At 56.7% G+C, this 27,694-nt stretch overlaps 1 protein-coding gene across 1 annotated transcript; it reads left to right on the top strand.

Annotated features, from left to right (window-relative positions):
• Nucleotides 1-358: 358 nt before the first annotated feature.
• On the top strand, nt 359-17,571 carry TNS4 (tensin 4). Its single transcript, XM_075559331.1, has 12 exons — nt 359-794; nt 6,795-7,218; nt 8,892-9,319; nt 11,418-11,504; nt 11,809-11,934; nt 13,043-13,135; nt 13,220-13,297; nt 14,900-14,971; nt 15,621-15,789; nt 16,473-16,541; nt 16,762-16,788; nt 16,958-17,571. Exons 1-12 carry the CDS (start codon nt 359-361, stop codon nt 17,103-17,105), a joined length of 2,157 nt encoding a protein of 718 aa, XP_075415446.1. The 3' UTR covers nt 17,106-17,571.
• The last annotated feature ends 10,123 nt before the right edge of the window (nt 17,572-27,694 follow it).

The following is a 27,694-nucleotide window of genomic DNA, read 5'->3' as shown; positions in this document are numbered from 1 at the left end:
GTCACCCATGATGGAAGCCTCATCATCATGAGCTGGTGCTGAACATTAGCCATCAGAAACTCCACTACTGGTGGTCAGCGAGACTCGGGAAACGGAATTCACTTGCTCAGGGTACATAGCTACTACGGACCAGGAGGCTCATCCGGTCAATCTGACTGGAGAAGCCCTGCTTTTGAGACAGTGAATATATGTGTGCCTTTGTCTGTGGGAAGGCCCTGCTTTCACTGCCGAGCTTACTCATCCCCGCCTCCCGGGTTCTTTCAGGTCCTGGGAGCCCCTTTTTGGCAGCAAGACTGCTGGAATGTTCTTGAGGCTGGCTAGAAGGCAGAGGTAAACCCCGGGGGTCTTCACCGCCACCATGTCACAGGTGATGTCCAGCCCCCTGCTGGCGGGAGCCCATGCAGTCCGCATGGCTCCCCACGAGGAACCCCGCAGGACCCTGCACCCAGCCCCCAGCCGTGGCCTGCCGCCTCAGTGCCCTTACTACACCACGGAAGGCTGGGGAGCCCAGGCTTTAATGGCTCCCCTGCCCTGCAAGGGGCCCCCCAGCAGTCCTCAACCGGCCCCACAGGCCGGGGGCAAGACAGACGACCTCCTGCAGGCCCCTGGGCTGCAAACTTCTGGGGACCCAGAGGATCTTGCCTCCTGTATTGACTTCTCGCTGGAGAGCCTCCACCAGATGATCCTGGAACTGGACCCCACCTTCCAGCTGCTTCCACCACGGGCAGCTGGGCCCCAGGCTGAGCCTGCCCAGAGCACAGCCTTGAGAAAAAGGGAGGAGCCTGAAGTCTTAGGTAAGGAGCCGGGGCACGGGGCCAAGAGGGGGGCCTAGGCACCAGAGCTCGTGGAGAAGACAGGCTTTCCTATGAAATCAGAGGAGCAGGGGACACTGTTTTGGGGGCAACCCTCAAAAAACAACGTAGCCTCTCTGATGGATGTAAAACAGAGGTGGATGCAACTTTCCCTCACTAGCCAATTCTGTTTGGTTCCTGGGTTTGGGATTCATGAGAATTTAAACAAGCTAAGGCCTGTAAGTATTCTATCCAGCACCATCTGTACGGCTTCCAAAAGTATCTGTTCATTCCCTTTTTTTTTTTTTTTACAAACTTTCTGAAGTCTGCTCTTAAGGGCCCAATAAAAGTGGGGGCCCTGGACTCCACTACCCTGCAGTATCTGTAGCTCCTCACCTAGACCCCTGAAATTCTTGTGGGATTTCAAGGCCTGAGTCCTTGTGTCTGTGGAGCAGTCTCCCTCTGGAGGGGCCCAAGGTGGAGGCAGTGGTGTTGGAGACACAGAACTCAGTCTCTGAGGGCAGGAATTCTGTTGCTTTCCTATCGAGTGTTGACAGCCGGCTTGCTGAGGAGGACAAGAGGAGGGGAGGGAAGAGAAGCCCTGATTTGAAGTGCTTGCCAATGTCCGTGGTGTAAATTCTCTCACCATGGCTGATTTCAGGCTGCCACCACGTGTACAGCTAGACGGATGCGCAGGTGTAGCAGGGCCCGTCTCTGTATTTCTACTGCACAGCTGCAACTGACAAAATGCCATGCAACACTTAGCGTGCGCTGGCTTTTAAGTATCTGCTACTTTTGTTTTAGTAGTAAGTTATGTCATAGGAAGGTTATAGAAACGTGATCGTAGCTGAGCTTAGCCACCAACTGGACAAAAATCCTGACAACTCAACAGCTGGCTCTCACAAGCTGGCCCAAGCGAGTTCCAGCATGCCCCTGCCCCCAAGGGTACCTAAGCATCCCTGCATGCAGCTTCCGTTTGCCAAGCAAGGAGCTGCAGTCTTCTCTGAGGATGCAGCTCAGGGAGCAACAGCCCCGCAGTCCTGAGCCCCAGAGCCAAGGTGCCAGATGGACTAGGCATTTTATAGATAGGAGGAAGGGGCCTACAGTTCACTAAACCCACCCCCAGGGTGAAGATCTGAGCTTGGAGGCAGGCAGATCTTACACAAGCTGCTTGCTTCACCCACATCTATAAAATAAAGACAGTGAAGACTTCTTACTTGAAAGGCCGCTGAACAGAATTAAAAGTAATAAGATTGGCTGGCTGCTTCTCATGCGTGCTGGCACGCGTGTAAGTCACTATGAATGGTGGCGATTGCTGTTAAACAGTGGGGTTGAGTTTAGGGCCCACCCCAGGGTAGCTCTGGGCTCTGGGGTGAAGGTGAGCCCAGCACCCAGGTTCTCTGGCGCCCCAGATTGCTCTCCCTCCTCCAACCGAGGTTGCCTGCCAAGCCCATTTAGGAACCACCTCCAGCCCTCAAGAATCTTTCCTGCTTCTTAGGGCCAATCATGGGCGCATCCCTGCAGGAAGCGTGCCTGGAGCCTAATTACCCTGGCTTTAAGTTCAAAGCCCAAGGAAAGGGGTTCAAACACTCAGAGCCAGTGGGGGCCAGACCAGTCCCAGCAGGGAGGGTGCCCAAGGCTGAAGTGGGGCCGACCTAACCTTTCCTCCAAGGGACCGCAGGGCAATGGTCTGTGTTCTCAGATACCCGAGCACACCCTGCCATTGTAAGGACCTGTCCACCAAGGAACATGAGGTGGGGGTGGGGGGGCTGGAGAGACTGGCCAGCTCTGCCCTAGACCCTTAGGAAAAAGTGGTGCTGGCTTTATTTGTTTACTCTCCTATAACTTCCATGTGGACACGGACGGTGCTGGAAGCTCACTGCCTCCTGAGACAGCCAGCCAGTGAGGTGCCCCGCTAGGAAGCTCTGTCCTGCAACTACGAAGCTGCTACTGTTCACGCAGTGCTAGCAGGGGACAGGCGGCGGCTGTGTCCTCTTCCATCTGCTCCTGGTGACGGTGGAGTCATGCAGTGAGCTCTGGGCACCTTGGGGGGGCGGGGTTCATCTAGCTAAGTATATTCTGGGGTCCCCGGGTGCTGCAAGCCATAAAGCACCCGTTTACCAGCCGAAAAGGCACGTCACCAGACAAGCCTGGCCATCTGCTTCCCAGGGGTCCAGCCTGGACACCCCTGGGACAGTTCTACTCTGCACACCCAGAGCCATCCTGAGTCAGAATCTTACTCGATTAACACTGACAGCAACCATACTGGTGGGGGACACCCCTCCCCAGGCTATTTTGCAGTCTCATCCTTTCCTACTTTGGGGTGTCAGAAGGAATCCATTCCCTCATCATTTCTGTGGCAGCCGATGTTGACTGTTTCTTTGATGCCTAACTCGGCAACACCCAGAATTAAACTCTGGGCAACATGTTGATTTCTCAAGCCGGAATCCAAAAACCAAAGCCGAGCTCGCTGCCATCGAGTCGAGACCCAGTCATGATGACCCTTCCGGGCAGGCTGGAACTACCCTCCTGGGTTTCCAAGACTGTAATTCCCTGGGGGCGGAGAATGCCTCATCTTTCTCCCTCAGAGCAGCTGGTGGCTTTGAACTGCCGACCTTGTGGATCACAGCCCAAAGCATAACCATGATCCCACCAGGGCTCCTGCAGGCAGGCCGACAGGCAGGCAGGCAGCAGGCAGACAGACAGATAGATAGATTATCTGAAGTCCTTCAAGGAATTCATGATCCCAACACCGGCCCTGCAGTGGTGGCGTGGAGAGTCAGTCTGTCTGCAGCTGGCGGAGACTTGGCCTCCCCAAGGCACCTGCCCTTCCCCTGGGCTCAGGCCCCTGCTCTCGGGTGGGCCTTGCTTAGATGCTAGGAGGGTCTTCTAGGATAAACTCTCTCCCTTTCCTTATTCCACCCCTCAGTCTATGGGACTGGCCCCACATTAATTTTTCCAGCAATATCTGCCAAGCAAGGCAGTTTGCCAATTCAAACTGAAGAGGGCTTAATAACTGCCTCCCTGCTCCCCCACCCGCGAACCCCTCCACCCCTCTGCCTTCCCTCTGCCGGTGCCTGCATCCACCCAGTGCTGCTCAGACTTGCCCCACAGGCCTGTAAACGGGTGGCCTCACCCAGGTAACAGGGCGGGGGCCTCTACCTCCCCAGTCACATCCACCTCAAGACATTTCAGGAGTGGGGGTGACTCACTCACGGCTCAGGCCTCCACCCTCCCCCATGCTGCCCTGGGTCTTGAGATAAGGCAGTGAGTGGCGGGACCTAGACCTTTACCAGGTGGAAATCAGCCCCCAAGAGCAGCAACCAAGCACCTTCACCAGAGCAAGAAGGAAGAGGCAGGCCCCTAAGCACCCTGGAGCTGGAGTCCCATGTTGTCCCTCAGTCCCCCGGCTGTGTGACTCTGGGTAGCCCAGGGAACCTCTGTGCCTCGGACCGCTGATGGTTGAGAGGCACAAACATCTACTTCTGTAGACCGTGGTGGGGGCTCAAGGAGCTACTAGAGGAAATGTGTCGGGGTGGTGTCAGCCCAGGCCACCCAGTAAGTACAGCGAGCCCCCTGGTGTAGTGGTTTTGAATCAGACTGCCATCTACCATTCAAACTGCTTTCTCCATCTCGAAATGACAGTTCGAAAGTACTTTCTCCGGCTCCGCGGGAAAAAGACGGGGCTTTCTACTCCCATAAAACGTTACAGTCTCAGGAGGAGAAAGTGGAGCACATCCTGGCCCACCAGGCCTTGAGGACGATGTTCCCAATTAAAGCAACCAGTCCACAGAAAGGACCACATGACCAGTCCCACTATGAGACATGCCCCCCCCCCACTCACCCATGGCCCTACAGGGGACAGCACCTGAGACACAGTGTGGGAATTGCACCCAATCCGATCCCGTCACCCCGAGGCAAAACACTAAGGGGGTGCAACAGAACGGCAAGGGAATGGAGCGGCAAGGTCCCCAGGGAATGCTGAAGGTGGACTTTGGGGCCAGGGCATGGTATCCCAATAGACTGGACTGGAAAACACTCCTAAAGGCCAACAAACAGTCCTTGAACTAACTACAAAAACAAAAAGATTACAGTCTCAGAAACCCCTTGGGGCAGTTCCACCCTGTCCTACAGGGTCACTGTGACTCGGCCTCAACTCGAAGTCAGGGAGTTTGGTGTTTTAAAATGGGTGTATTTAAATGGGGGTGATTCTGCAAATAGGCTTGAGCTAAAGATGAACCACCCAGCGCAAAGCCAGGCACATGGTGGGGGTCTCTGGTCTCTGGGCCTCAGTTTCCTCCGCTCGAGAACCAATACCCGCCCTGCCTGTGGTGAGTTTCAAGGGGGCGATGGATGCAGACACTTGCACGTGCTATAAAAAGAGAAGCTGCCCTGGCCGGCCCCCCCACTTCCAAGAAAAGACTCCCCTCCAAAGCCCACAATCCTTGACCCCAAATATTCTCCTCTGACCCTCATCCTCGACAGAGGGTTCCCTACCTTCACCATTTGGCCAACAGCACCCCAGAGCAACGGGCAGGCAGGCAGACCATCTTTCACCCTCACTACAGCCTCGCAAAGTTTGAGGTGGCCCCGCTTCACAGGTGAGGAAACTGAGGCTCAGAGAGGTTCGCAACGTGCCTCTGGGCTGGAAAGGGGCCAAGGCAAGACTCACACCCAGATTTGTCACCTGCAAAGCCAGGCCTGCCCCTACCCCCTTGGGATGTAACCTATCACCACCCCTCACGGTCCACGCAGGCTCAGACAGAGACCAGGTGCATGAGCAGGCCCTCCCTGGGTGCAAGCTGGGACAGGATGAGGCTCCAGGGCCAGCAGAGGGATGGGGCCAGAGGGGGAGGTGGGCGGAAGCCCAGGAGATGAGGGTGTGGCTCTGCCCATTTCTGTCCTCCGACAGTTCAGGGGCCCCACTGTCTCCCAGAACAGCACCAGGATGGGAGGAGGGGTGTTGATCTGCACCGTGGAGAGGAGAGAACCCCAGGGCACCCCACTCCAGGGAGGAGGGGTCCTGGGATGGAGTGGAAAGAAGCCAGGGGTGAGAGTCAGGCGGTACCCACCAGCCAGGCCCCCCGCTGAGCCCAGCTCCAGTCTTGCCCTCAGGGCGCCCTCACCCTAAAGCTGAGCTTCTCAACTGTGGAGGGACCCCCAGGATGCCCAGGGAGTCACAGAAGAGCTGATCCTGGCCCGGTCCACCTGGGGGGGTGCCCAAGATTCTGGCAAGGGTGCTGGGGGTCAGGGGCGACATCACTGAGGCTCCAGAGGGGGGTTTCCCATCTTGGCTGCAGGTTGGCATCACCCAGGAAACGGAACAAACCGAGAAAAACAAAACACAGAGGCCTGGGTCCACACACGTCCCCCGCCCCCCTTACCCCACCCGCTGCCACCCCCCCCCCCAGAGCTTCCCATGTAACTGGCATCAGTACAGCCTCGGAGATGCCTGTGCCACCAAGGGGCAGGGCCCTGGCCTTCGTGGGAGGTGCAGAAGCAGGAGCTGCGTTCACAGCCTGAGCAAAAGAGAGGTGTCTTGGGGTAATCCCCGGGGGCTCAACGAAGCAGCCATTTCACCCCGGGAATGGGGCCCAGACCAAGACGAGGTGCATCTCCACTACCAAGTACCTACTGGGTGCCAGGCATGGTGCCAGACTGCTTACATTTGTCCCATACCTCCTCTACGGTAGCACCAAGACCCTGGGAATGGTTGCCCGGGGATGTAGGCATGGAAACTGAGGTTCTGGGCGGCAAAATCATTGGCTGAAGTGGTTCAAACAGGGGCAGGGCCAGTCTGCCTGAGTGCACGACCTGTGCTCACTCCGCCGCCCGTCCCTGTTCAAGGGAGGACTCCCAGAGGGGGTGACATGGGGACTGGACCCTGAATATGCAACTGGGTGCCCATCCGATTCCAGCAAGCTGCTCCTCCGGGCCTCAGCTTCCTGAGGTGGAGCCGGCTCTTCCGCTTCAGCAGCGCTCTGCTTCCCTCCCTCTCCAAAGATATAAAGTACATCGAGGTGACTTCCAGCAGATCGAAGTGCCATGAGGGTCCCCAGCGCTGCTCCAGCCCATCCGCCACCCCGCCCTTCGGCTCCCCACGCAACGGCGGCCTCCTCCTTTCCAGAGACGTTCCCCGCGAGACCCGGAGCAGCAGCGAGAGCCTCATCTTCTCCGGGAGCCAGGGCAGGGGATACCAGCGTCCCCGTCCTCCCTCTGGGGCTCCGTCTCCTCATCCCTCGCATCCCCCTAGCACCTCCATCCCTTGCCAGGGGAGCAAGGCCCTGGGCCCTCGGGGCTTGGGCTCACCGCTGGAGGCTTTCCCAGGCCTGGAGAAGGGTCACCGGGGCCCAAGCCCACAGCGGGGCAGCGGGGCCTCGATGCTGTCAGCCAGCCCCGGGTCTGACGTCAGCTACCTGTTGGGAAGGTAAGTCGCTCCCACCATTGCTTCTGGCACTGCCGGCGACCACAAACACACACGCGGAGCCTAAACCTCGCAGAGCAAAGCCTTGCTCAGCGCAGTCTGAGGGCACCCCAAAAGTAAAGGGGGCACGGCAACCACGTGGGTCTCAAGCTTGTCTAAAGCCAGGGTTCTCATACAGTTCCTCATGCTGTGGTGACCCCCAACCATACAATCATTGTCGTTGCTACTTCATCACTGTCATTTTGTTACTGTAATGAATGGGGAGGCCCCTGTGAAACGGTCATTAGACACCACCCCCCAAAGGGGTCGCGACCCACAGTTGAGAACCACTGAGTAAGCATTTGGAACATGATTAAGCCCACACACATCTTGAGTTACAGCCACCTCTTTGGGAAAAGAAGCTTTTCTTTTTTTTCATTCGTTTTTTAAATTGTTCCTTTTGTTTCTATTTTTTATTTATTTTAAGATCATTTATTTCGGGGCTCTTACAGCTCTTACAACAATCCATATATCCATTATATCAAGCATATTTGTACATAGGTTGCCATCATCATTTTCTAAACATTTGAACCCTTGGTATCGGCTCCTCCCCCGCCCTCATGACCCCTTGATAAATTATAAATTATTGTTATTTTTATATCTTACACCCAACTGCTTTCTCCCTTCCCCCATGGTTTCTGTTGTACCCCCCCCCCGCAGGGGGTGCGGTTTGCTTTAATGAGGTTCACCTGTGCCCTTCCCGGTCCACAACCACTATCTCAAGGAGGTTGGTTGGGTTTTGTTTTTGTTTTAAGATCTCGAGACACTGCAAGTCAGTGGCATGTTAGGGCCTGAGATGGCCCATTTAGGAATGAACAAAACAGCCTCCTTCCCCTTGGCTGCTGGCAGAATCGCAGTGGAAAGGAGGGCCTGCCTTAGCTTCATTTATAACTGGCTCTGCTCAGTTCTCTACAAGCCTCGCACGCACCACCACCCCCCCTGCCTCAGAAGACCAAATCATGCCCTCTGCCCCCAAAATCAATCCCAGAGCTGCAGTGCCAAGGCCGTCCCTGGCAAGGGGGCTGGTGACTCCCCTGCCATGCCCGTTGGCACAGCCTCTGGGCTCAGGGAACGGTCTTACTGGATACAGGAGCTGGCCGCCTCCAGCTGGAGAATGCCTGCTGGGGCAGCTGTGGACACAGTCTATCCCAGGTCTAGGTCCCGCCTAGGTTCAAGTCCAGCCTGACTACAGGCGCATGAGGGTGCAGGGGATTGGGGGCTGGGGGGGATATAAATAGGGAAGAACCAGAAGGCCTGCTGTATCCGATCTGCCTGGATGGGAAAGCAGAAGGGATCCTCTCAGACAAGCCCCCCTGGCCCAAAGAGATTCGCCCACTGACTTAACAAACTGAGACCCTACTGCCCAGGGACATTCCTGTATCCTTCAGCATGCTTAGAGATCAAGGGGAAGCCTTTGCTCTGCACTCTGGGGAATGGGAAGGTAGTTTTCTATTGATCCAAGGTCATGCATTGGAGTCTACTTGATGGCAGTATGTTTTGTTTGCTTGTTTGTGTTTGGGGGCAGTGTGGTTTTATGGACACTCAACTCGCCAGGTTCTAGAGCCTGGCTCCAACCCCGAAATGTCGGTCCATCCCTGATGCACTAACATCGTCTCTGGGGCTCTCTCCTCCTGCAGCAGTCAGTCCCTCCTCCACTCCAGCATCGCCAGTCTTCAGTCCTCTTGTCAGTCCTTAGAAAGCCCAGCCAGTTCCTCCTCCAGCCTTCACAACCTCGGCCCGGCATCCCTGTGTGCGAGACCCAGCGACTTCCACCTCCCCAGTAACCCCACCCTAAGTGTGGGCCAACCCAGGGCAACCCACTCCCCATCACTGGCCAAGCAGCATGCCAGCAGCTGCCCACCATCCATCACCAACTCCATGGTGGACATACCCATCGTGCTGATCAACGGCTGCCCAGAACCAGGGTCTCCCCCAACCCAGTGGACAGCCCCAGGACCCCAGAGCTCTGTGCGACTCGGGGCTGCATTTTCCAACTACCCCTGCCCAGCTGCCGAGAACCCCAGCCCGATCCTGCCAGATGTCTCTCTCTCCACAACCCTGGAAGGTACGTTGGAAACCAATACCTCAAGCATCGTAAGGCTTAGGTGAGGGGAAGAGACAAAGCCCAGTGGGGCGGTCCTGAGTCCCTACCGTGTGTGTGTCTATGCCAGGAAGTGGGGACTCACAGATGGACACAGTCTAGGGAATCACAAAAACCCAATCCTCCCGGTAGAATTGAATAAACGCAGCGGTAAAGAGACATCCTAGGTCTCCAGGGGTCTTCCAGTGAGTCTTTGGAAGGAGATGGATCCCCTTCCGAGCTGGAACTGGAGCGTGGGGCGGGGTTTGGGGCCGAAGGGAGGGAGAGCCCTCTGTGCAGAGGGAAGAGTGAATCCCCAGTCACGAGGCTGTGGAAACGCGCGGCACATGTAGGAGATGACTACAGTCCTGGGTGTGGAGTGACACCAGCCCAAGGACCTGGGGCCATATTATGAAAGGCCTTGGCCGCCAAGCTGAAGAGCAAAGTTTGCCCTTTAGGCAATGGAAAGTCTCAGGCCAGGCAGGGAATTGTGGGGTTGGAGGTACGTGTTCAATAGAGCCCTCCGGCAGCTGTGGAACAGATGGATGGCAGGGGCCTGGGCTGGGCAGTTTTAATTGTGCTCGTCTTCATCATGAAGAGATCCAAGTGAGCCATAATGAGGGCCGGAACCAGGGCCGGGCAGTGGGGGTGGGGGGAGAAGATGGAGCCAGGAGACTTGCGGGGTGCAGAAGCAGCGGCCCCCGATGACTCACCAGGGAGAGGGAGAGTACGCACAGCTGACGCTCACGGATGACGAGCTGGCCAGCGGGGGCGGACAGGCTCCGGGGGACAATGCACTCCATTCCCAACAGTTAAAACCACAGAACAGGAAACACCCTCCTTCCCAGAGTCTGTGACTACAGGCATCCAGGAAGCCTAGGCTAACCTGGCACCCAGCAGCGCGTGCCTCTTGTGAGCAGGGCTCCCTGGGGACCCTGCAGAGGCACCTCCATCCTCAGGCTTCTCAGGCCTCCCTGGGCTGTGACCCACCCAGACCACCACGGCCCCCATCACGAGATGCATCAGGAGTGCATCTCTGGCGTGCCGCCCTCTCCCACTGCGTCAATGCAAGCAAGAGAAAACCACACACCCAACGAGGACGCTCTTGGAGTGGAGCTCCCTGATAGTTTTCCTTGGACAAATCATTTCTCCGTCTCTGTACAAATGGTATATTATTGCTCCCCCAACTGGCCACAGCACACCTTGTCAAGATGCCAAAACTGAGACCCACTGCTCTTGGCCTTTGAGACCCAGGAAAGGCGTGTGGGCATCTCTAAGAGCCCTAGTGGTGCAGTGCTTACGATGGGCTGCCAACCACGAGGTCAGCAGTTCAGAACCACCAGCTGCTCTGCAGGAGAAGGCGAGGCTTTCTACTCCCGTAAAGAGTTCATCTCAGCGGTGGGGGTGAGGGGGGGGCGGTGGAGTTAGTCTCAGAAACCCACAGGGGCAATTCAGCCCTGCCCTACAGGGTCACTATGAGTAATGGCAGTGAGATTGGCGGAGGGGTGTCTCAGGATAAAGGGAAAGGTTTGGCAATTCCACTCTGAGACACACAGGCCCCCACGAATCAGAGCCAACTTGGTGTCGGTTGGGTTGGGTTGGGTTGAGTTGGGTTGGGTTGGGTTGGGGGCTGTTCAGGATCTGAAACCAGTGGCCCAGATCAGAGTCAAGTCAAACAGCCAGTCTCCTGGGTTCCAAGTTCCTGCCCACATCTACGGTTTTCTTTTCCTCCACCTTATTGTTCTTCCTTTTTAGTCCCAAATAGAATATACTCTGTGAGGAATTCTTGGGAATATTAAGGGCGAGGGAAGGGTGAACTCCAGCAGCAATGGTGAGGTCTGAAGTTCCCTCATTTCAGTCCCCACCAGATACCACTAGATTCAAGAAGGCATTTCTCATTCACGACCTTGCACGCAAGCCTAGCGCACCAAGTCCTGAAACCCTGTGGGACGGTGCTGGTAACCACTTTGAGATCTCATGGGGCCCGGGGTGGAGAGGTGGGTGGTGGGATCCCCAGGCAGAGGAGGGGAGGGTTTCTGGCCTTTTCAGGTGGCCCCTTTCAAGTCCCTCTGTTTGTCTTCAGGTTCCTCCAGGGACATGCAGCCCACCATGAAGTTTGTGATGGACACATCCAAGTACTGGTTCAAGCCCAGCATCAGCAGAGAGCAAGGTAAAGAGAAGCGCCGTGTTTCTGCGGACAAGTGACCAGGAATCCGATACGGGCTTTGTGCTCGGTGTCAGGCCGGCAGGGCCTGGGTCATGGTAGAGAAGAGACTGGGACATGGGGGTCCCGCAGGGGAGGTGTGCTGCGGGCCTGATGACCCAAGGAAATAAGAACGACAGCAACTGTGGTGGCAGTTAGACAGTAGGAAGGACTTCCTGCAAACACAGGGTGATTCCTTAGCATCTGTTCTGTGAGGACACCTGGCTTAGGTAACGGGGCAGGTCTGCCTCTCACGTGAGCATCGTTCCAGCAATCGAGCTGCTGAGGAAAGAGGAGCCGGGGACTTTCGTCGTGAGGGACAGTTCTTCATACCGAGGTTCCTTCGGCCTTGCCTTGAAGGTACCAGAGGGCCCTGCATCTGCCCAGACCCGACCAGGTATGCACCCGTCTCTGCTCGCCCAAGGCTCCCCAAGGCAGTGGGATGTAGTGGGTTCTAGGCACGCCTCTGCCCCCAGCTCACTGGGCTGCCTGGAGCCAGTCTTCCAGTGACTCCTCAGTGGTAGGCCCTGCTCAGAGCTCCCCCAGTGACCCTGCAGCAGGGAGGTCCTGGGGGCAGCGCCCTTGACCACCCCGAGCTGCCTCTGCCTTCCAGAGTCCCCCTAACACCCTGCTGTGGACACTATCTGTCCTGTGGCCACACATTCGTTTGGTGCCCCGACACACATGCACGGCACGTCCACCATGTACCAGACACCATATCAGGCACCAGGGATACGGAAAAGAATCGAATGGGGATTCCCACCGCTGCTTGACTATTCTCTTTCATTGCTTTTTTCCATGAACTTTGTGCAGCCCCCTTAGGGTAACACACAGTTGCTGTACAAGAGACCTGGGTAATATAGTCCCTCGCTTAAACCCCCAAAGATTGTGCCGCCGACTTGGCCAATGAGGTAACTGAGTCCCCAGGCACAGTTAATGAATTCCCAGCGCAGCACGTGATGGTGAAGACAGAAAGCCCCATCCCCGGTTCTTACTGCCTCTCGGTCTAAGGGGGAAATACCTCAGAGGCAGGCTGGTTACTAAGGCACTGAGCTCAACAAGGAGGACGCTAGGGGCTGGGGGAGAGGGAGCCAGCCGGGCACCGCTCCCGTCCCAGGGACCAGCCTGGCTCCAGCAGAAAGGAGCTGGCGTTGAATGAGGAGCCTCGGATGAGGTGGGTCACTGAAGGAGAGAGCAATTAGAGGTAAGCGGTGCAAGTGGATGGAAAGCTAATCAGGACCCGGTACTCTTAGACCATGGTAGCGATAGCTCTTGAGGCTAAGGAAAGGTCTGCAGGCGGAGACGCTTTGGACCCAGAAGCCTTTGAGCAAAGCGCTGGCTTTGTGGGAGGCCTTGAAGATAGGATTCACCTGAGTCCCACTCAGAGGCAGGGGGAGGGACATAATCACCTCAGGATTACCCCCCAAGGAAGGGAGTCAGAGAGTGAAGTGGCCGATGTCTAATTAACTCCGTGTCCGTCCACTCTTCCCTCCTTCTGGGTCCAGGCGAGGACAGTAGTGACGTCATCCGGCACTTCCTCATCGAGTCCTCCGCCAAAGGGGTGCATCTCAAAGGAGCAGAGGAGGAGCCCTACTTTGGTGAGTGGGTACCCCCGTCTGAGCGGTGAGGGTGGGCGAGGGACGCCCCAGTGGCTGACGCAGGGCTGCCCCAACTCCTTGCAGGGAGCCTCTCCGCCTTTGTGTGCCAGCACACCATCCTGGCCCTGGCCCTGCCCTGCAAGCTCACCATCCCGCAGAAAGGTGAGCCTGAGCCGCATGTCAGTGGCTCCACTCCCCCGCTGTGAGGCTCTGAGGTTAGCCGCTCTGAGCCTCAGTCTCCTCTCTGTGGAATGATCCATCACGGGTGCGGCTGTCTGATAGCCCCTTAGGAGCCCAGGTGGCCTGGTGCCTCTGCATTGGGCTGCTAACCCCAAGGTCAGCAGTCTCTCTCTGGAGAAAGATGAGGCTTTCTGCTCCCATCCAGATGTACCGTCTCCTAGAGCCGCCAGGCCTCCCCGGTTTCAGGTTGAGCTGTTCACCTGGCACAAGGTCAGCCGTTCAAACCCACCAGCCACCCCATGTGAGAAAAGGCGGGGCTATCTGCTCCTGTAAACAGTCCGGCCTCGGGAACTCGCAGGATGGCTAGGAGTTAGAATGAACTCCGTGGAAGCGTGTTCCGTTTGGTTTAAAAAGATGAAAGGAACACGGGCTCCCCGCCCTCCACCCCCAGGAGTCCCTGGGTGGCACAAAGGATTAAGCACTGACTTCCAACTGAGTGGTTGGTCACAGCCACAGGAACACCCTGTGAGGCACACTGCAGCTCGGACACATGGGGTGGGCACCACTCGTGGCTTCCAATTTGATGGAAATGAATTGGCTTGTGTTGGTTGGTTGGTTTTTCTCCATGCCCAGCTCTTCCTCAAAGTCCCTGGGTTCGGAGCGTCCCTGTTTACCGACAACTCGTAATTGCCCTTTCCTGTTAATATCAAAGTGCCCTCTCTTGGAAGCTTGGAACCAAGCCCTCCCCAAACAAACCTACTGCCTCCTAGTGGCTTCCGACTCACACTGCACCTGTAAAGACCGGGTGTGCTGCCCCCAGAGGCTCCAAGGCTTGGACTTTTTGGAAGTAGACTGCCTCATCTGTCTCACTCAGAGCAACTGGTGGATTTGAACTGTCAACCTTGCAGCTAGCCACCCAATACTTAAACCACAGCACCACCGGGCTCTTTCTGAACCTGCCCCACCTTACACACACGTCTATCTTAAAGACATCCTGAGCCCAGGAACCTCCTGGGTGGGACCTTCCTGCCTCACTCCAGCTTGTGACAACTGTGCTCATTCCAGACAGGCAAAGAATGGCTTCAAGCTTGAGGTTGCTCGCCCAAAGGTGCACACACCCAGCGCGGGTCAAAGCCAAACCAGGAAGGCAGGCTGGGCAACCCAGGACCCCTGCTCCCAGATAGAGCAGATCATTTCTGGGGTGGGCTGAGACGCAGGGCGCTAGTGTGGGAAAGGTAGTCGAGAGCAGGGGAGTGATGTGGGGACCCTCCCTACGTTCTGCCAAGGCAGGACTGAGGTTGGGGTGGGCTCTGAAAGAAGTGGGAAGGTCAGGACCCAAGGAGAGAAGGTCGTAAGTAAGTCAGGCCTGGGGAAGTAGAGGGAGGGGATCAAAGGCTTTCAAACCTGGTTTGGGGGGAGCCCAGAGTGCCCCCTACTTCCCTCGCAGCTGGTTTCTCAGACCAGATGCTTCCCAGAGGCAGAGCAGACCCAGGGATGTTCCAAGAGATTCACGAGGCCCGTCCCAGGAGAGGGCCCCACTCACCCCACCCCGCCCTGGGGCGCTCTTCCTTCCCTTTGCTTCAGAACTAGGAGGTGGAGCCTCTGCCCTGGACCTCGCTACAGACAGCCTGGCCTCTGGCCTGAAGACAGCTGTGGGTGAGTGGGCGAGCAGGCGCCTGGCACTGCGCACATCACACACCAGGCTCACGTGTGTCCCCTCCCCGTTCAGTGCTGCATCTTTAACAAGGTGCCACTCTCCTTTCCCTCCCCATAAGCGGGAGATGAAAGGCCGCAGGGCTGTTCTGGGAGAGGCTGGGGCTTGAGGAGACAGCCCATCCTGCACACAAAGGATCGTGCTAGGGGCGGGGACTTCCTGGGGCCTGAGACATCTGCCCTGGATGTGGTCACCATCTAGTCTTCTGGGAGGTGTCAGGTCTGAGTCCTGGGGGCTTCTCACTGGGAAACGTCCCCCTTCCCAGTGCCCTGAGAGGCTGGCCACAGATGAGCGCCCTTCCCAGGGAGCGGGCCTACTGTCTTTGCTCCGTGCCCTCCGCAGCCAGTCAGAGCCCTGGCAGGGAGGTACAAGGCCAGGACAGAAGGAAGCTCTGCCCTTCTACACAGGCCACCATCCTCTCCTGATCAGGGCAGGGGCAATGAAAGCTATGGACACCCCATTCCCCCGCAAGGCCCCTGGGGTTGGCCCCCTGCCACGGGGCTGTAAAGGGAGCCCTGTAGGATTCCTAAGGAGGAGTGCACTCCCCCTCAGAGCATGGCCACAGCCCCAGCACAGCCTTCCACCCCACAGGCTGCCACGTGCTGTTCCTGAGCTCTGTGGGCGTGGAGACCCTGACTGGAGCCATGGCAGTGCAGAAGGCCATCTCGGCCACCTTTGAGAGGGATGTCCTCCCCACGCCCACGGTGGTCCACTTCAAAGTCACCGAGCAGGGCATCACCCTGACGGATGTCCAGAGAAAGTAAGGCCTTCCCCGGGCTGCAGGGCTGGGCAGGGTGGAGCCAGAGGGGATGGCCTTGCTAGAGGAAGACATGGGGTCCTAAACCCAACTTGGTCAGCCACGTGCTGGGTGACTCTGGTAAGCCCCTTGCCTTCTCTGGACCTTAGTTCAATGGCCTGGTTCAGAAGACTCACCCCCCCCCCCATTTGATTGTGACTGATGGAGAGGAAACTCAGTCAGTGATCACTGGGCACAGGTGGCCTCTGCCCTGACCATAACACCCTTGCAAGGCCACAGAGGCAGCGTGAGCCGGGTGATCAGGGCGCAGGGGCTCGCCCTGGCAGGAGTCTGGCCCCGGCTGAGCACTTGACAGCAGGAGCGAGGTGACCCCCACACTCTTCGTGCCCTGAGAAACTGAAATCCCCAAAGTCCCTGGGGTTGACCTCCAACTGTGGTCGCCCCATCCCCACACTCCCTTCCTGCCTGGTGACTCAAACCACAGCTGGCAGGATTCCTTCTGGTGCAGGTGAGAGGCAGAGCTGCCCGGTGTGTCAGAGGCCCGGCATGGGGAAGGTCCCCGCAGGCTGACGGGGGTCAGATGGGAGACTTTCTGGAAGACAGGGTGGAGTGAGCGTCAGAGACACATGGGGGTGGAGGGTGGGAAGATGGGCAGGACACTGAGACAGACTCTCACCCCCTCCCAGGGTGTTTTTCCGGCGTCATTACCCCCTCACCACCCTCCGCTTCTGTGGCATGGACCCTGAGCAACGGAAGTAAGTTCAAGTTCAAGTACGGGCCACACAGTCCCACCTAGCTTTCCTGCAGGATGACCGGCTTTGGGGTGGAAGTCACAGAGAGAGCCTTGGACACTAAGGGGTTCAGGGTGAAAGATGGGGGCAGGCTTGGGGAGGGAGGGGGAGGCAGTGAGAGAGGCTGTCCCCCACAGCAGAGCGAAACCTGGTGGCTGGACCTGCTCCCTTTCTTTTCCCACAGGTGGCAGAAGTATTGCAAGCCCTCTTGGTAAGGCCTCCCCCACCAGGCTATGTCCCGTCCACTCCATTGCTGTAATGGGGGTCCCCTGCCCAACAAGAAGAGGGAGTTAGAGGAGGGGGCTGGGGGAGGGCAGGAAATGGCGCTCCTGCTCATCGCCCCACATCCCCTGAGCCTGGGTCCCACCGTCCCCCACCAGGATCTTTGGGTTCGTGGCCAAGAGTCAGACGGAGGCGCAGGAGAACGTGTGCCACTTGTTTGCGGAGTACGACGCTGCGCGGCCGGCTTCCCAGGTCATCCAGGTGGTGGGCGCTCTGCTGCAGGACGCGGACAGGACGTCGGCATAGGGGCTGCTTGTGCGCTTTCCCGGCAGCCCACCCTCACCTCCAATTGGGGGCCTTGCGGCCATGCTTACAGACCCGTCTGCTGAGCCAGAGGGAGAGAGCAGGGCCCAGCTGAAGCCCAAGGACCCACTGTGACCTTCCTCCAGGGCTTCGGGGCAGGGCCTGCCGTTCCTGCCCTGGGAAAGGCACTGTCTCTTCCTGTCAAACCTTGAAGGTCCTGAGGCACCCCCACTTCTGAGAAACTTGGATGCCAGGAGCCCCTGAGGATCCTCAGCCTGGACACTTGACCACTGAGGCTAGCTGGGCCTGGACCTGGGCCAGGGCAGACTGTGGGGACCCTCAAGCCAGCCTTGGTGGATGCTACCTACCCCCTCCTTCCCACTTCCTGGAGGCCCCTTGGGCAGCTATTCCCGGGATATAGCTGGGCCCCAGGATTCTGTGGGCCAACCCCGCTGTGGCTGTTGGGGAATCTCCGTATGAATGGGACTCACCACCCTGTGTGGGTGACAACCCCAACTGTGCCTTGCATTCCTGCTGTCTAGCCTCCTTATAAATGAGGACCCACCACCCTTTTTTTTTTTTTTAAGTCAATACCTGGGGCATCACGGCCGACCCAATGTTCTTGGAGCACCCACATCTGAGGGATGGGCCTGAGGGCAGGTAGAATCCACTCCGTGTTCTGCCTCAGCCCCAGCCCTGCTGCATACCCCACCACCACTCCGGAACAACTGTGTGGCTGCCACTGGCCCCACAGCCACAGGGAGGCAGCAGAGAGTCAAGAATGCACCGGCCACCACCCCCAAGATGCTTGGAGAGTGGGGAGGCCTTTTCTGCATCCAACCCCCTAGAGACTGGCTATGTTCCTCCAGCAGACCTGGGGTCCTAGGGGACCCACACCTGGGGGTGGAGGGCGAGACTCAGGGAAGGAGCCTACTCATGCTTCCACAAGGGCCTGTTCCCTCCTGGCTGGGGCCCAGCCCGAGCATCATTTTCCTTGGCCAAGGTTGGGTCTGACAGGTTATAATTTCAATCCAGGAAACCTAACCAGACTGGAGAGGCCCTGGGCTGGCGGGCCAGGCTGAGCCAGTGCAGCCCACCCAGCCTGCGGTCAGGCCCTGCCCCCACCTCGAGGGCTCTGCAGAATGCTAGATGAGGCTCCCAAGGTCACCGTGCCTGAAACTCGTGGGAGCTGTGGGCTCCCCCCCCCCCGCCCCCGCACGAAAACAAACAACGGCTGTTTCCCCATGACCACAGGTTCTGAAAAATGCTCAGGGCCGCCCCTTAGGGGAAGAGGCTGAGCGGGAGAAGGGGGCCAGACAACGTGCCACACTCTTGCCCACCCCAGCCCGCCCGTGGGCCCAACACCTGGCTCCCACTTCTTAAAGCAGCACTGGTGAAACCCCTCCCTGTCACCTCATGCCCAACACTCCCGTGTTTTCCTTCTTCAAAACCCCTCTCTCTGGCTTCCCTCCTCGGAAAATTGGAAGGGTTAAGGTTTCCCCTCTGTCCCACTCTGCAGGGGGCGGTGTGTGTGTGTGTGTGTGTGTGTGTGTGTGTGTGTGTGTGTCTGTCTGTCTGTCTGTCTGTCTGTCTGTCTCAGGGAAATTCGTGGTCACAATCGGCCTTCCAGAGCAGAGAAGGGAGTCAAATGAAGCATAGGCCACTCAGGGACTCCAGCAGACTTCCTGAGCCAGAATGCTCCCAAAGAACCAGGCAGGAGCCCCTTCATCCCTCCCCAGGCCTGGTGAGTTCTCACCTGGTTGCTGCCTCCTGGCATGGGTCCTGGAACAATGCCCAGATCTGCTCCAGACCCCTGCAACTGGGGGTCTTTCCTACAGAGCCTTAGGAAAGGTAGGCCCTCCCGCTGGGGCCCAGCCCTGAGCTCCAGAGCAGGGGCTGCCTAGAGGGACTGCAGAGACCTTCCTCCTGCCCTGAACCACCATCAAGTGTCCCCTGCTTCCCCCTCCCACTGCTCAAGCCCTTCCAGGCTGGAGTCCTCAGCCCCCACCTGGCCCCTCGACTGAGCCATAGAGGAAGTCAGCGAATGAACTCCAGCTCAGGGGCTGCCTTCAGCTGAAACTCAGCAGAGAATTTGCCTTGGACTTGTGCCAAGGGCTGAGCAGCCAGCCTAGCCATGGGTGGGAGGGGTGGAGGGGAGGAAAGGCAGCCCCCAGGGCTGGAGTCAAGAGGAGAGGGGCCTCCCATCCAGATGCGCCCTGGGAGTTTGGGCTCCAAGAAACCTTGTGGTTTTCCCCTCCTTCCCATGTGCCCTTCCTTCTGTCTCCCCAATTCTCATCCCTCCCCATCTCTGCCCTCCTCTACGTCTACAGGTACCATCCATCTGCCTTCTCCCACTCACCCCCCACACCTCCCCACTCTCCTGCCTCCCTCTGCCCACAACCCCCAAATTTTCCTTCTCACTCTTGCAGGGACACCTGCCTGCCCGACCTCCTGCTCTTTCACCCAGTGGCTTGCTGCATCCTTTGGCCCAGACACATAGTGGGCGACTGGGTGACCACTGGGCTGCTAACTGCAAGTCCAACAGTTTGAAACCACTAGCCTCTCAGCAGGTGGAAGCTTTCTACTCCTGTGAGGAGTTAGTCTCAGGAACCCACATAGATCGTTCCGCTCTGTCCTAAGGATGCTGAGTCAGGAAGGACTCCGTGGCAGTAAGTTTGGTTGGGTGGTTTTTGGTTTCGAACGCACGTGGCTGGGCCCACAGCAAACTCCAGCTGCTGGTGGAGTTGATGAGGGCACCTCCCCTTACTGCAGACCCCCAAACCCTGCCTTCTCTCTGGCTGAAAAGCACCCGTACCATGGCCCCACCTCCTTTTCCCAGTGAGGCAGAGGCTGCTCACCTCTGTGACTGCCTCTTTCCTTAAGGCTCTGGTGTGGCCGATGCGTGTAGGGAAGGGGTGAGAAGTCCAGGCTTCCAGCCCAGAAGCTGGTGCCTGGGTGTGTGCAACAAATGTTATCTGGCTGCATGCTTGCACGTGAGAGCCAGACAAACACAACATGGGTGAGCAGAATTGTAAGCCCCGTGCAGGACTGGCAGGAAAGATAGAATCCGGAGGCTTTTGGAGCGAATGTGACCGAGAAGGTAATATTTGACCTGGGTTTTTAAGAATGAGTAGGAGTTCGACAGGTAAACAGGAGAATAAATCAACTTTGAGAGTCCCTGTATACAAAGTTCAAAGTGAGGAACATCATACAAGGGGGTACCCCCAAAAAACCAGATGTGACTTGAGAGGGATAGTGCATTTGGAGTTCATTCCACCGGCTCAGACTGTTAATCCAGCTTTCTATTTAGAGGTTCTGAAAAGATTGTGTAACAGTATGTGGCAAAAAAAAGGCCTGATTTGTGGCAGGCAGGGCACTGGTTTTGCCACCACGACAATGTACCTGCTCAGGCAGCTATTTCAGTGTGCCAGTTTTTGGCAAAAAACAACATGCTTCTCTTGCCCCATACACCTTACTACCTGACCTCTTTCTGTGCGACTTCTTTTTGCTTCCACTAATGAAGAGGGACATGAAAGGTCAGCGATTTGAGAAGGTAGATGAGGTGAAGGAAAGAAAAAAAAAACAAGGGAGGTGCTATCAGCCATCCAAACAGATGAGTTTGAAAAATGTTTCCAAGAGTGGAATCGCAGATCTGACGAATGTATTAGCGTCATGGAGAGTACTTTGAAGGTGAGAAGGTTGTTTTATAAAAATAAAAATTTAAATACAAAGCGTTGAAAATAAAAATTCCAGGGTTTTTTGGTTACCCCTCATCTAAGTTTTATCCCATTTTAAAGATTAGAAAACCGAGGCGCAGTGGCTTGCGCACATTCCCAGAGTTCATTGATGGAAGAGCAACTTCAGGAATCCAAATTCATGCCCAATCGATTTCCCAGCATTCTCAGACTAGGTCCACCGCTGCCATCAAGTCCACTCTGATTCGTGAGGACCCTCGAGGACAGAGCCGAGCTGCCTCTGTAGCCTCTGAAGTTGTACCTCCTTATGGAAACACAAAGTCCCGTCTTTCTCCCAGAGTTCTACTGGTTGAGTAGAACTGCTGACCTGATTTGTGTATAAAACACATGTACAGAGGTGAACCATGGATCCATCCAATCGACAAAAAAATAACCCAAAACCAGACTCACTGCCATCAAGTCAATGCTAACTCATAGGAAGCCTATAGGACAGACAAGAACTGCCCCTGTGGGCTTCTGAGACTGTGACTCTTTACAAGAATAGAAAGCCTCCTCTTTCTCTCAAGAAGCAGCTGGTGCTTTTGAACTGCTAACCTGGCAATTAGCAGGCAAACTCATAAACACTAGTCCACCAGCAACTCAAAACATTAGATTAGAACCTTAAGGAACATTGCATTTATGCTAATGGAGGAGGACTGACTCAGAGCTGCCCCAAAGCTGTGCATCTTTACGGGAGCAGAAAGCCTCTTCTCTCATCCACAGAGCAGCTGATGGCCTTGAACTGCTAACCTTGTAGTCAGCAGCCCAAAGAATTACCCGCTACACCACCACGCCTTGAACAACTCAGGGAGGACAGGAAGGGTCGAGTGTTGTACCTGTAGGAAGGGTGGAGTTACGCATATTCTTCACTGTCATCCAGTCGAGGCTGCCTGTGAGTTCCAGTCTTTCTCCCACAGAGCTAATGGTGGTTTTGAACTGCCGACCATGCAGATCGCAAGGCATAACCCAAGAACCCAAGGCATAACCACTACACTACCGGGGCTCCTTCATATTCTTAACAGCAAAATCCTCTGCCTTCAGCACACCAGGATTGGGCCTTCAGTCTCCAGTCGGGGGACTCAGCCAAACTCCTCTATCCCTCTCAGAGAGCAGCTCCCTAAGCACCGGGAGGCTCCGGCAGTGGGAAAAGTGACCCCTTCCTTCTTTCCTCTTGGAAGTTGACACCGTCTTCCCCTGTAACCTTCTACCCAGAAGCCTCCATCAGATCAGAACCAAAGATCCAAGCAAATCACTTTCTTCCAAAGTGCCCGCAGCCCACCCCTTGCAGGGAAGAATTCTCTTCCTGGAAGGCCCCTTTCGGGACCTGAGAAGCCTTCACAGGAAAGATGGGGGAACCCCAGGAAAGCCTCCAGCTACTTACAGGCAGATGGGACAGAGGGAAGGCAAGGTGGGGAAACAGATGGAGAGGAAATGAAAGATCACAGGGATTGACAAGCTCTGAGGAAAAGATCAGGAGGGGAGGCAGACAAGAAAGTGGGGAGACCCAGAAACAGAACAGACTGCAAACACAGGAGTAGCAGCCAAGGAAATTGACTCTCTCTTCCAAAATGAAGATTAGGCCCCTAGGTGCCTGGGAGGAGCCCAGGAAGAGTGCTTGGATGGACAGCAAGACCAGGCAAAAGGCAGGCCAGGAAGGTCCTTTCTGCATTCCCTTGGTAAATGGTCCAGCATCCTCTGAGGGCCTGCTGGGTACCTGGCCTTGGAGACAGGGTTACCAGATCAAAGGCAGCTATTGCATGTGCTGTGCAAAATTGGGGACGTGCGTATTGTTGCATATTCTAAAAACATTACTCCTTGTTTATCTGACATCCAAATGCAATTGGATGTCCTTTTCTTTTGTTTGCTAATTGGGCAACCCTACCTGGAGATCTAAAGCCCGCTGCCGTCCAGTGGCTTCAGCCTATTAGTGATCCTACAGGACAGAGAAGAACTGACCCCTAGGAACCCGAGGCTGTGATCTTTACAGACTGCCACACCCTTTTCTCAGAGAGACCGGTGGGTTTGAACCGGGAAAGTTAAGGTTAGCAATCAAATGCTTTACCCCCTATGCTGCCATCTGAAGCTGCAGCCTTGGCTCCTGACCTCCTGGGGCTTATAGAAGCAAGGGACAGGAGACAACAGCACTGTGGCCACCTACTTCAACAAATTTGTGAGTGTTGAGAGGACACACAGGAGCCCTGGTGGGGCTATGGGTTAAGGGTTGGGCTGCCAACAGTGAGATTGGTAGTTCAAACCCACCAGCCCTTCTGCAGGGAAAAAGTCTCCCATACAGACTTAGCGTCTCAGAGACCCTCTACAGGGTTACAATGAGTCAGAATCAACTCCATGGAGGTGTGTTTCAGGTTTGGAGGGGACGGACAAGGTCTCTGGGAGTGACTACATGGGAGAATCGCCCTAAACGGAGAGGACCCGGAGGGCTGGGCTGAGAGGTGAGGGAGGAGCAGTGGGAGCACTCCCATGGGGGCTCTGTGGAGAGAGGGAAGAGAGGTGCAAAGGCCCTGTGGTAGGAACTGAGCAGAGGTCAGGCAAGAGCGTGAAGGACTCTGGCTGGCAGTCACAAAGATCCAGGAGACCTGGGGGGCAAGATAGACTGGCAAGGCCCGTGGGGGTCAGGCCAGGCAGGAACGATGGTGAGCTCAGTGCTCTTGTGAGAAGAACCCCGGGGAGGCAAGGTGAAGGTGAAAGCTGAGGCCCGCCCATGGGGGCCTTCGGTGGAGGTGGGTGAGCGGAGAGATACCTAGCATGAGAATCTACTGGGCTTGGTGGTGGAGTGGTGTGAGGAGGGAGGGAAAGGGGATTCCCAAAAGGAGCCCCAGGTTTCTGGCCTGTGCCCCCCAGGCCCATGGATGGTGAAGCCGCTTCCTGAAGTGGGCGAGGTCACGGAGGACCCCAGGCTTGGGGTGAGGATGAGAGGATGACAATCTGAGTTCCAGTCCAGACCCCGCCTCTCTGCCCTCCCTACATCCCACCCTTCAGCCTTCGCCCTCCCCTGTGCGGGCAGGAGTCTCAGGGACCCTCGCTGTGATCCTCTACCCGGAAAGGGCCAGGAGTCCGTCTCCCTCCAAAGTGCTGAACTGGAAACCAGTGGAGGCGAAGGAGAAGTGAAACCAACACCCGCTTTGCCCTCCTGGGAAGTGAGTGGGGCTCAGGCCATCTGCTTGGAGATCCCTGACAGTGCCCCAAGCGCTAGCTCCCACTGTGACCTCACTCACGGCCTGCCCCCGCTCCCCCTCCTCCCCAAAGCTGGGCAGCATGGGCTCTGTGGCAGAGGTCCACTTCCAAATCTCAGAGGATTCTGCTGCTGTGGGCAGTGCAGCGCACACTAGGAGTCTAGCCTGGGGGCCCTGGCCACCCAGCACTGAGTGGTGAGTCCTGGCTTGAGAAAACCCAGCTGTTCAGCAGATGGAATAACTCGGAGGAGAGGGAAGGCAAAGGGGGAGGTGTGGCTGGGAACAGAACGTGCCCCAGGGCAAGAGACCCCAGCTAGAGAATAGGAGCCGAGCCATGGAACTGCAGAAAGACAGACAGAGAGAGGGCATCCAAGTTCTGAGATCCCCCAGAGAAGCAGCGCTCAACCTGTGGGTCGTAACCCCTTTGGGGTCGAACGACCCATTCACAGGGGTCGCCCGATTCATAGCAGTAGCCAAATGACAGTGATGCAGTAGCAACGAAAATCATTTTCTGGTTGGGGGGGGTCACTACCACATGAGGTCGTGGCATGAGGACGTTTGAGAACCACTGGCCCAGAGGCCTTCCTTCAGGCCCTGCAGGGCCAAGACAACACCACAACTCAACTCCCTGCCCTGGAGTTGAGGCCGACTCATGGGGACCCTATGGGACAGGGTGGAACTTCCCCAGTGGGTTTCTAAGACTCTCACTCTTTAAGGTGTTCATAAATAAATAAATAAACTACCTTTTTTTTCTCAAGGAGCGGCTGGTGGTTTTCAACTGCTAACCTTGCGGGTTAGCCAGACAACATGTAACCACGATGCCAGCAGGGGTCCTCCAGCACAGAGAGGAGAAAAGCAGTACCGGGAGAGAAGCCTTAGGTCCTAACACCCACCAAGGACTGCTTCCCCCCAGCTGCTTCCTGGCGCCTTTTACATTCACATGCGGTCAGTCAGCAAACACCTACTCAGTGCCCAGGGCCTCGGAGGACTCACCTGGAATTACATGAGAGGCATGGAGCCTGTGGGTACTTTAACTGATGATGAGAAATATAATTCAGGCAACAAGCAGGTGTGACAGAAAAGTCAGGGGAGGGGCTCTCAGAGGAGGCCGCTGAGGGTCTGAGGCTTGAGGGGTGAAGAGGATCCAGCCTTGTGGAGAGGAGGGGCAAATGGGATTCCGTGCAAAGGCCATCGGACTGGAGCGCAACCCAGTGAGAAAGCTGGAGATGGGCACAGCCAGGCTGCAAGCCCTACGTCGGCAAATTCAAGGCATTAGATGGCAGGTCCCTAAGCCAGGATGTGTGGAGATAGATGCCAGGGTCTGCTGGCTTCCTCAGTCCCCTGTCTCCCAAAGGGAAGGTCACCCAACCTGGGGGGTGTGGTGCTCACTGGGAAGAGCCCCAGCCCCTCAGCTCAGCAGGGCTCTTCTGCCCAGAAAGCACCCTCCCTTCCATAGCTCTACCTTTCTGGCAGCTGAAGGACCTCCGCCACCCCACCCACATAAAGAGAGGTGGGTGTTGGGTTAGGAGCAGGGCACTGAGTTTCAGTCTGCATCTGCCCCGGGTTTGCTGTGTGCCTCTTCAATTCAGGGATACACAGACTCATCCAGGCCTTGGTGTTCCCATCTGTGCAGTGGGTGGGCTGGAGGGGAGGATGTGCAATTCTTTCCCAGTCCGGCCCTCCTTGAGAGTCAGCCCTTCCCTCCCTGGACACACACCCTGCCCAGTCAGAGCCACTCCAGCCTGAACCCTGCCGGGCTTCCTGCCTCTACTCCAGAACCTCTCAGCCTGCTGGCAACCTCTTCTCAGCCCCCTCCCTCCACTTTGAACAGAGCTCTCTCTCCCTCCCTCCCCTGCCCAGTCAGAGTCCCTCAAGAGACCACCGCTGGAGTCTTCAGAGCCCGCCCACAGCCTGGGCACCCTCTGGCATGGGGTTTACAAGGCCCAGTTGCATTTTAAAGGCAAGCTCCCCACACTCTGGGGAAACACACACACACACACACACACACACACACCGACTCACAATAATAATACTGCTAATGAGGACATTTTTCAGGCCGCAGTTTACATATTCTTATAAACCCTTCTGGGCGAGTTGCCTGGGATTTAGGAATCACTGGCTCCTAAATTTGCAATCCCTTTGTGGGGAGGGTCTGTAGCTTCCACCACCACCACCCCTGCTCCTCCCTGCGGGGCGGCCAGAGAGGGCCTTGCCTCTGGGAAGGACCCCTGAAGGCTTTGGGGGTGGGGGTAGTCAAGGACCTGGGAGCTCTGGGCTCTGGGTTGGCCTGGCCTGACCCCTTGCAGGGCTGGCCTCTCAGGCCAGGGTCACTGAACAGTCACATGTCATTTCAATGAGAAGCCTTGAACAGAGGCTGAGAAATTGGGAAACAGCTCAGCCAAAGGCAAATGGTTGTTTTGTTTTGTTTTCTCCCTCTTCTTTTTTTTATGTGATGAGGGGAAAGAAAAAAAAAAAAAAAAACAACCTCTATTGTCCAACTAGCCTTCCATGTTCCTGGAAAATTCAGTGCATTTCCTGAGCAGTAGGATCCAGTTTCCCCCGGGTAGGGAACTCAGCTAGGCTTGCCTCCTGCCTGCTGCTGCTGCTTAAGCTGAGAAGTTTCTGGCTCTGCCTACAGCCCAGGCCCCGGGGTGCGTGTGCGTGTGTGTGCGTGTGTGTGCGTGTGTGTGCATGTGTGTGCGTGTGTGTGCGTGTGTGTGAGAGAGAAAGAGAGAGAGAGAACACACGCTCTCGTACAGGCACCCCTATTCCCAGCCTTTCCCGGCAGCACCCTGCCCCCACCGGACCAGCCTGCTTCAGGAGGCCCCCACTCCAACCCCTTGTAAGCTAGGCAGTTTTCTCAGAGCATCAGCTTTCCTTGTCACCCATTCTTTCAGCGACCTGGCTTAGCCGGGCAGCTGTGTTGGCCTGTCCCCTGCCTCCATGTGGCTCCCAGACCACCCCCCACCTCTGGGCTCTGCGGGCAAGTTGATAGAGGTACAGCTGTAAGGTATTTATACTGGCCGCCAGACTGGCGGGAGAGCCATCTGCAACCGGGCAGCTGCCAGGCCTGCCTGCAATGACGGGAAGCTGAGACCCCAGCCTGGCCCCATCCCCCAGCACAGGGACTGCGCTGTCTACCAAGGCCAAGGAGGTCAGGGATGCAGGCGTGGGGTGGGGTGGGGATGATCTCAAGTTACCCCACATGGTCAGCTCTCCACTTGGCAACCTGTAGCCACGCTTCATGACAGGCTGAAGGGCCCCCTTTAGATGGAAGCCTATCCACCCACCCTCAGTGAGAGACCGGGTCTCAGCTGAACCACCACCCTCCCAAAGCTGAGCTAGAAGTGTCCCGATCACTAGCCTGGAGAGTGGGGAGGAGGGAGAAAAGGACTCTCTCTCCCAGTCCTGGGAAAGAGGGGACCCCCACCTCCACTTCCTCTTGGTCTAACCCCGCTTCTTCTGCGGCAGACCCTGCGTGACGGGTCAGGGTGCAGGGCTCAGACAGGCCTCAATGCCAACCAGGGGCAGGTTCCCACATGGAAAAGGATGTTTGGGGCAGGCAGGGGCACCCAGCAGCTGTCCCTGACCCTCCTCTGCCCGCAGCCATTGGGAGGCCACATGAAGCAGGGAATCTTGGGGACACAGGGCTCCCTTTTACTCAGTC

This window comes from Tenrec ecaudatus, chromosome 10, assembly GCF_050624435.1.
Source record: "Tenrec ecaudatus isolate mTenEca1 chromosome 10, mTenEca1.hap1, whole genome shotgun sequence".
In the NCBI taxonomy this organism is placed as follows: Eukaryota; Metazoa; Chordata; class Mammalia; order Afrosoricida; family Tenrecidae; genus Tenrec; species Tenrec ecaudatus.
Note: the sequence above shows the minus strand (reverse complement) of the source record. Positions and strands in the feature narration are given on the sequence as shown.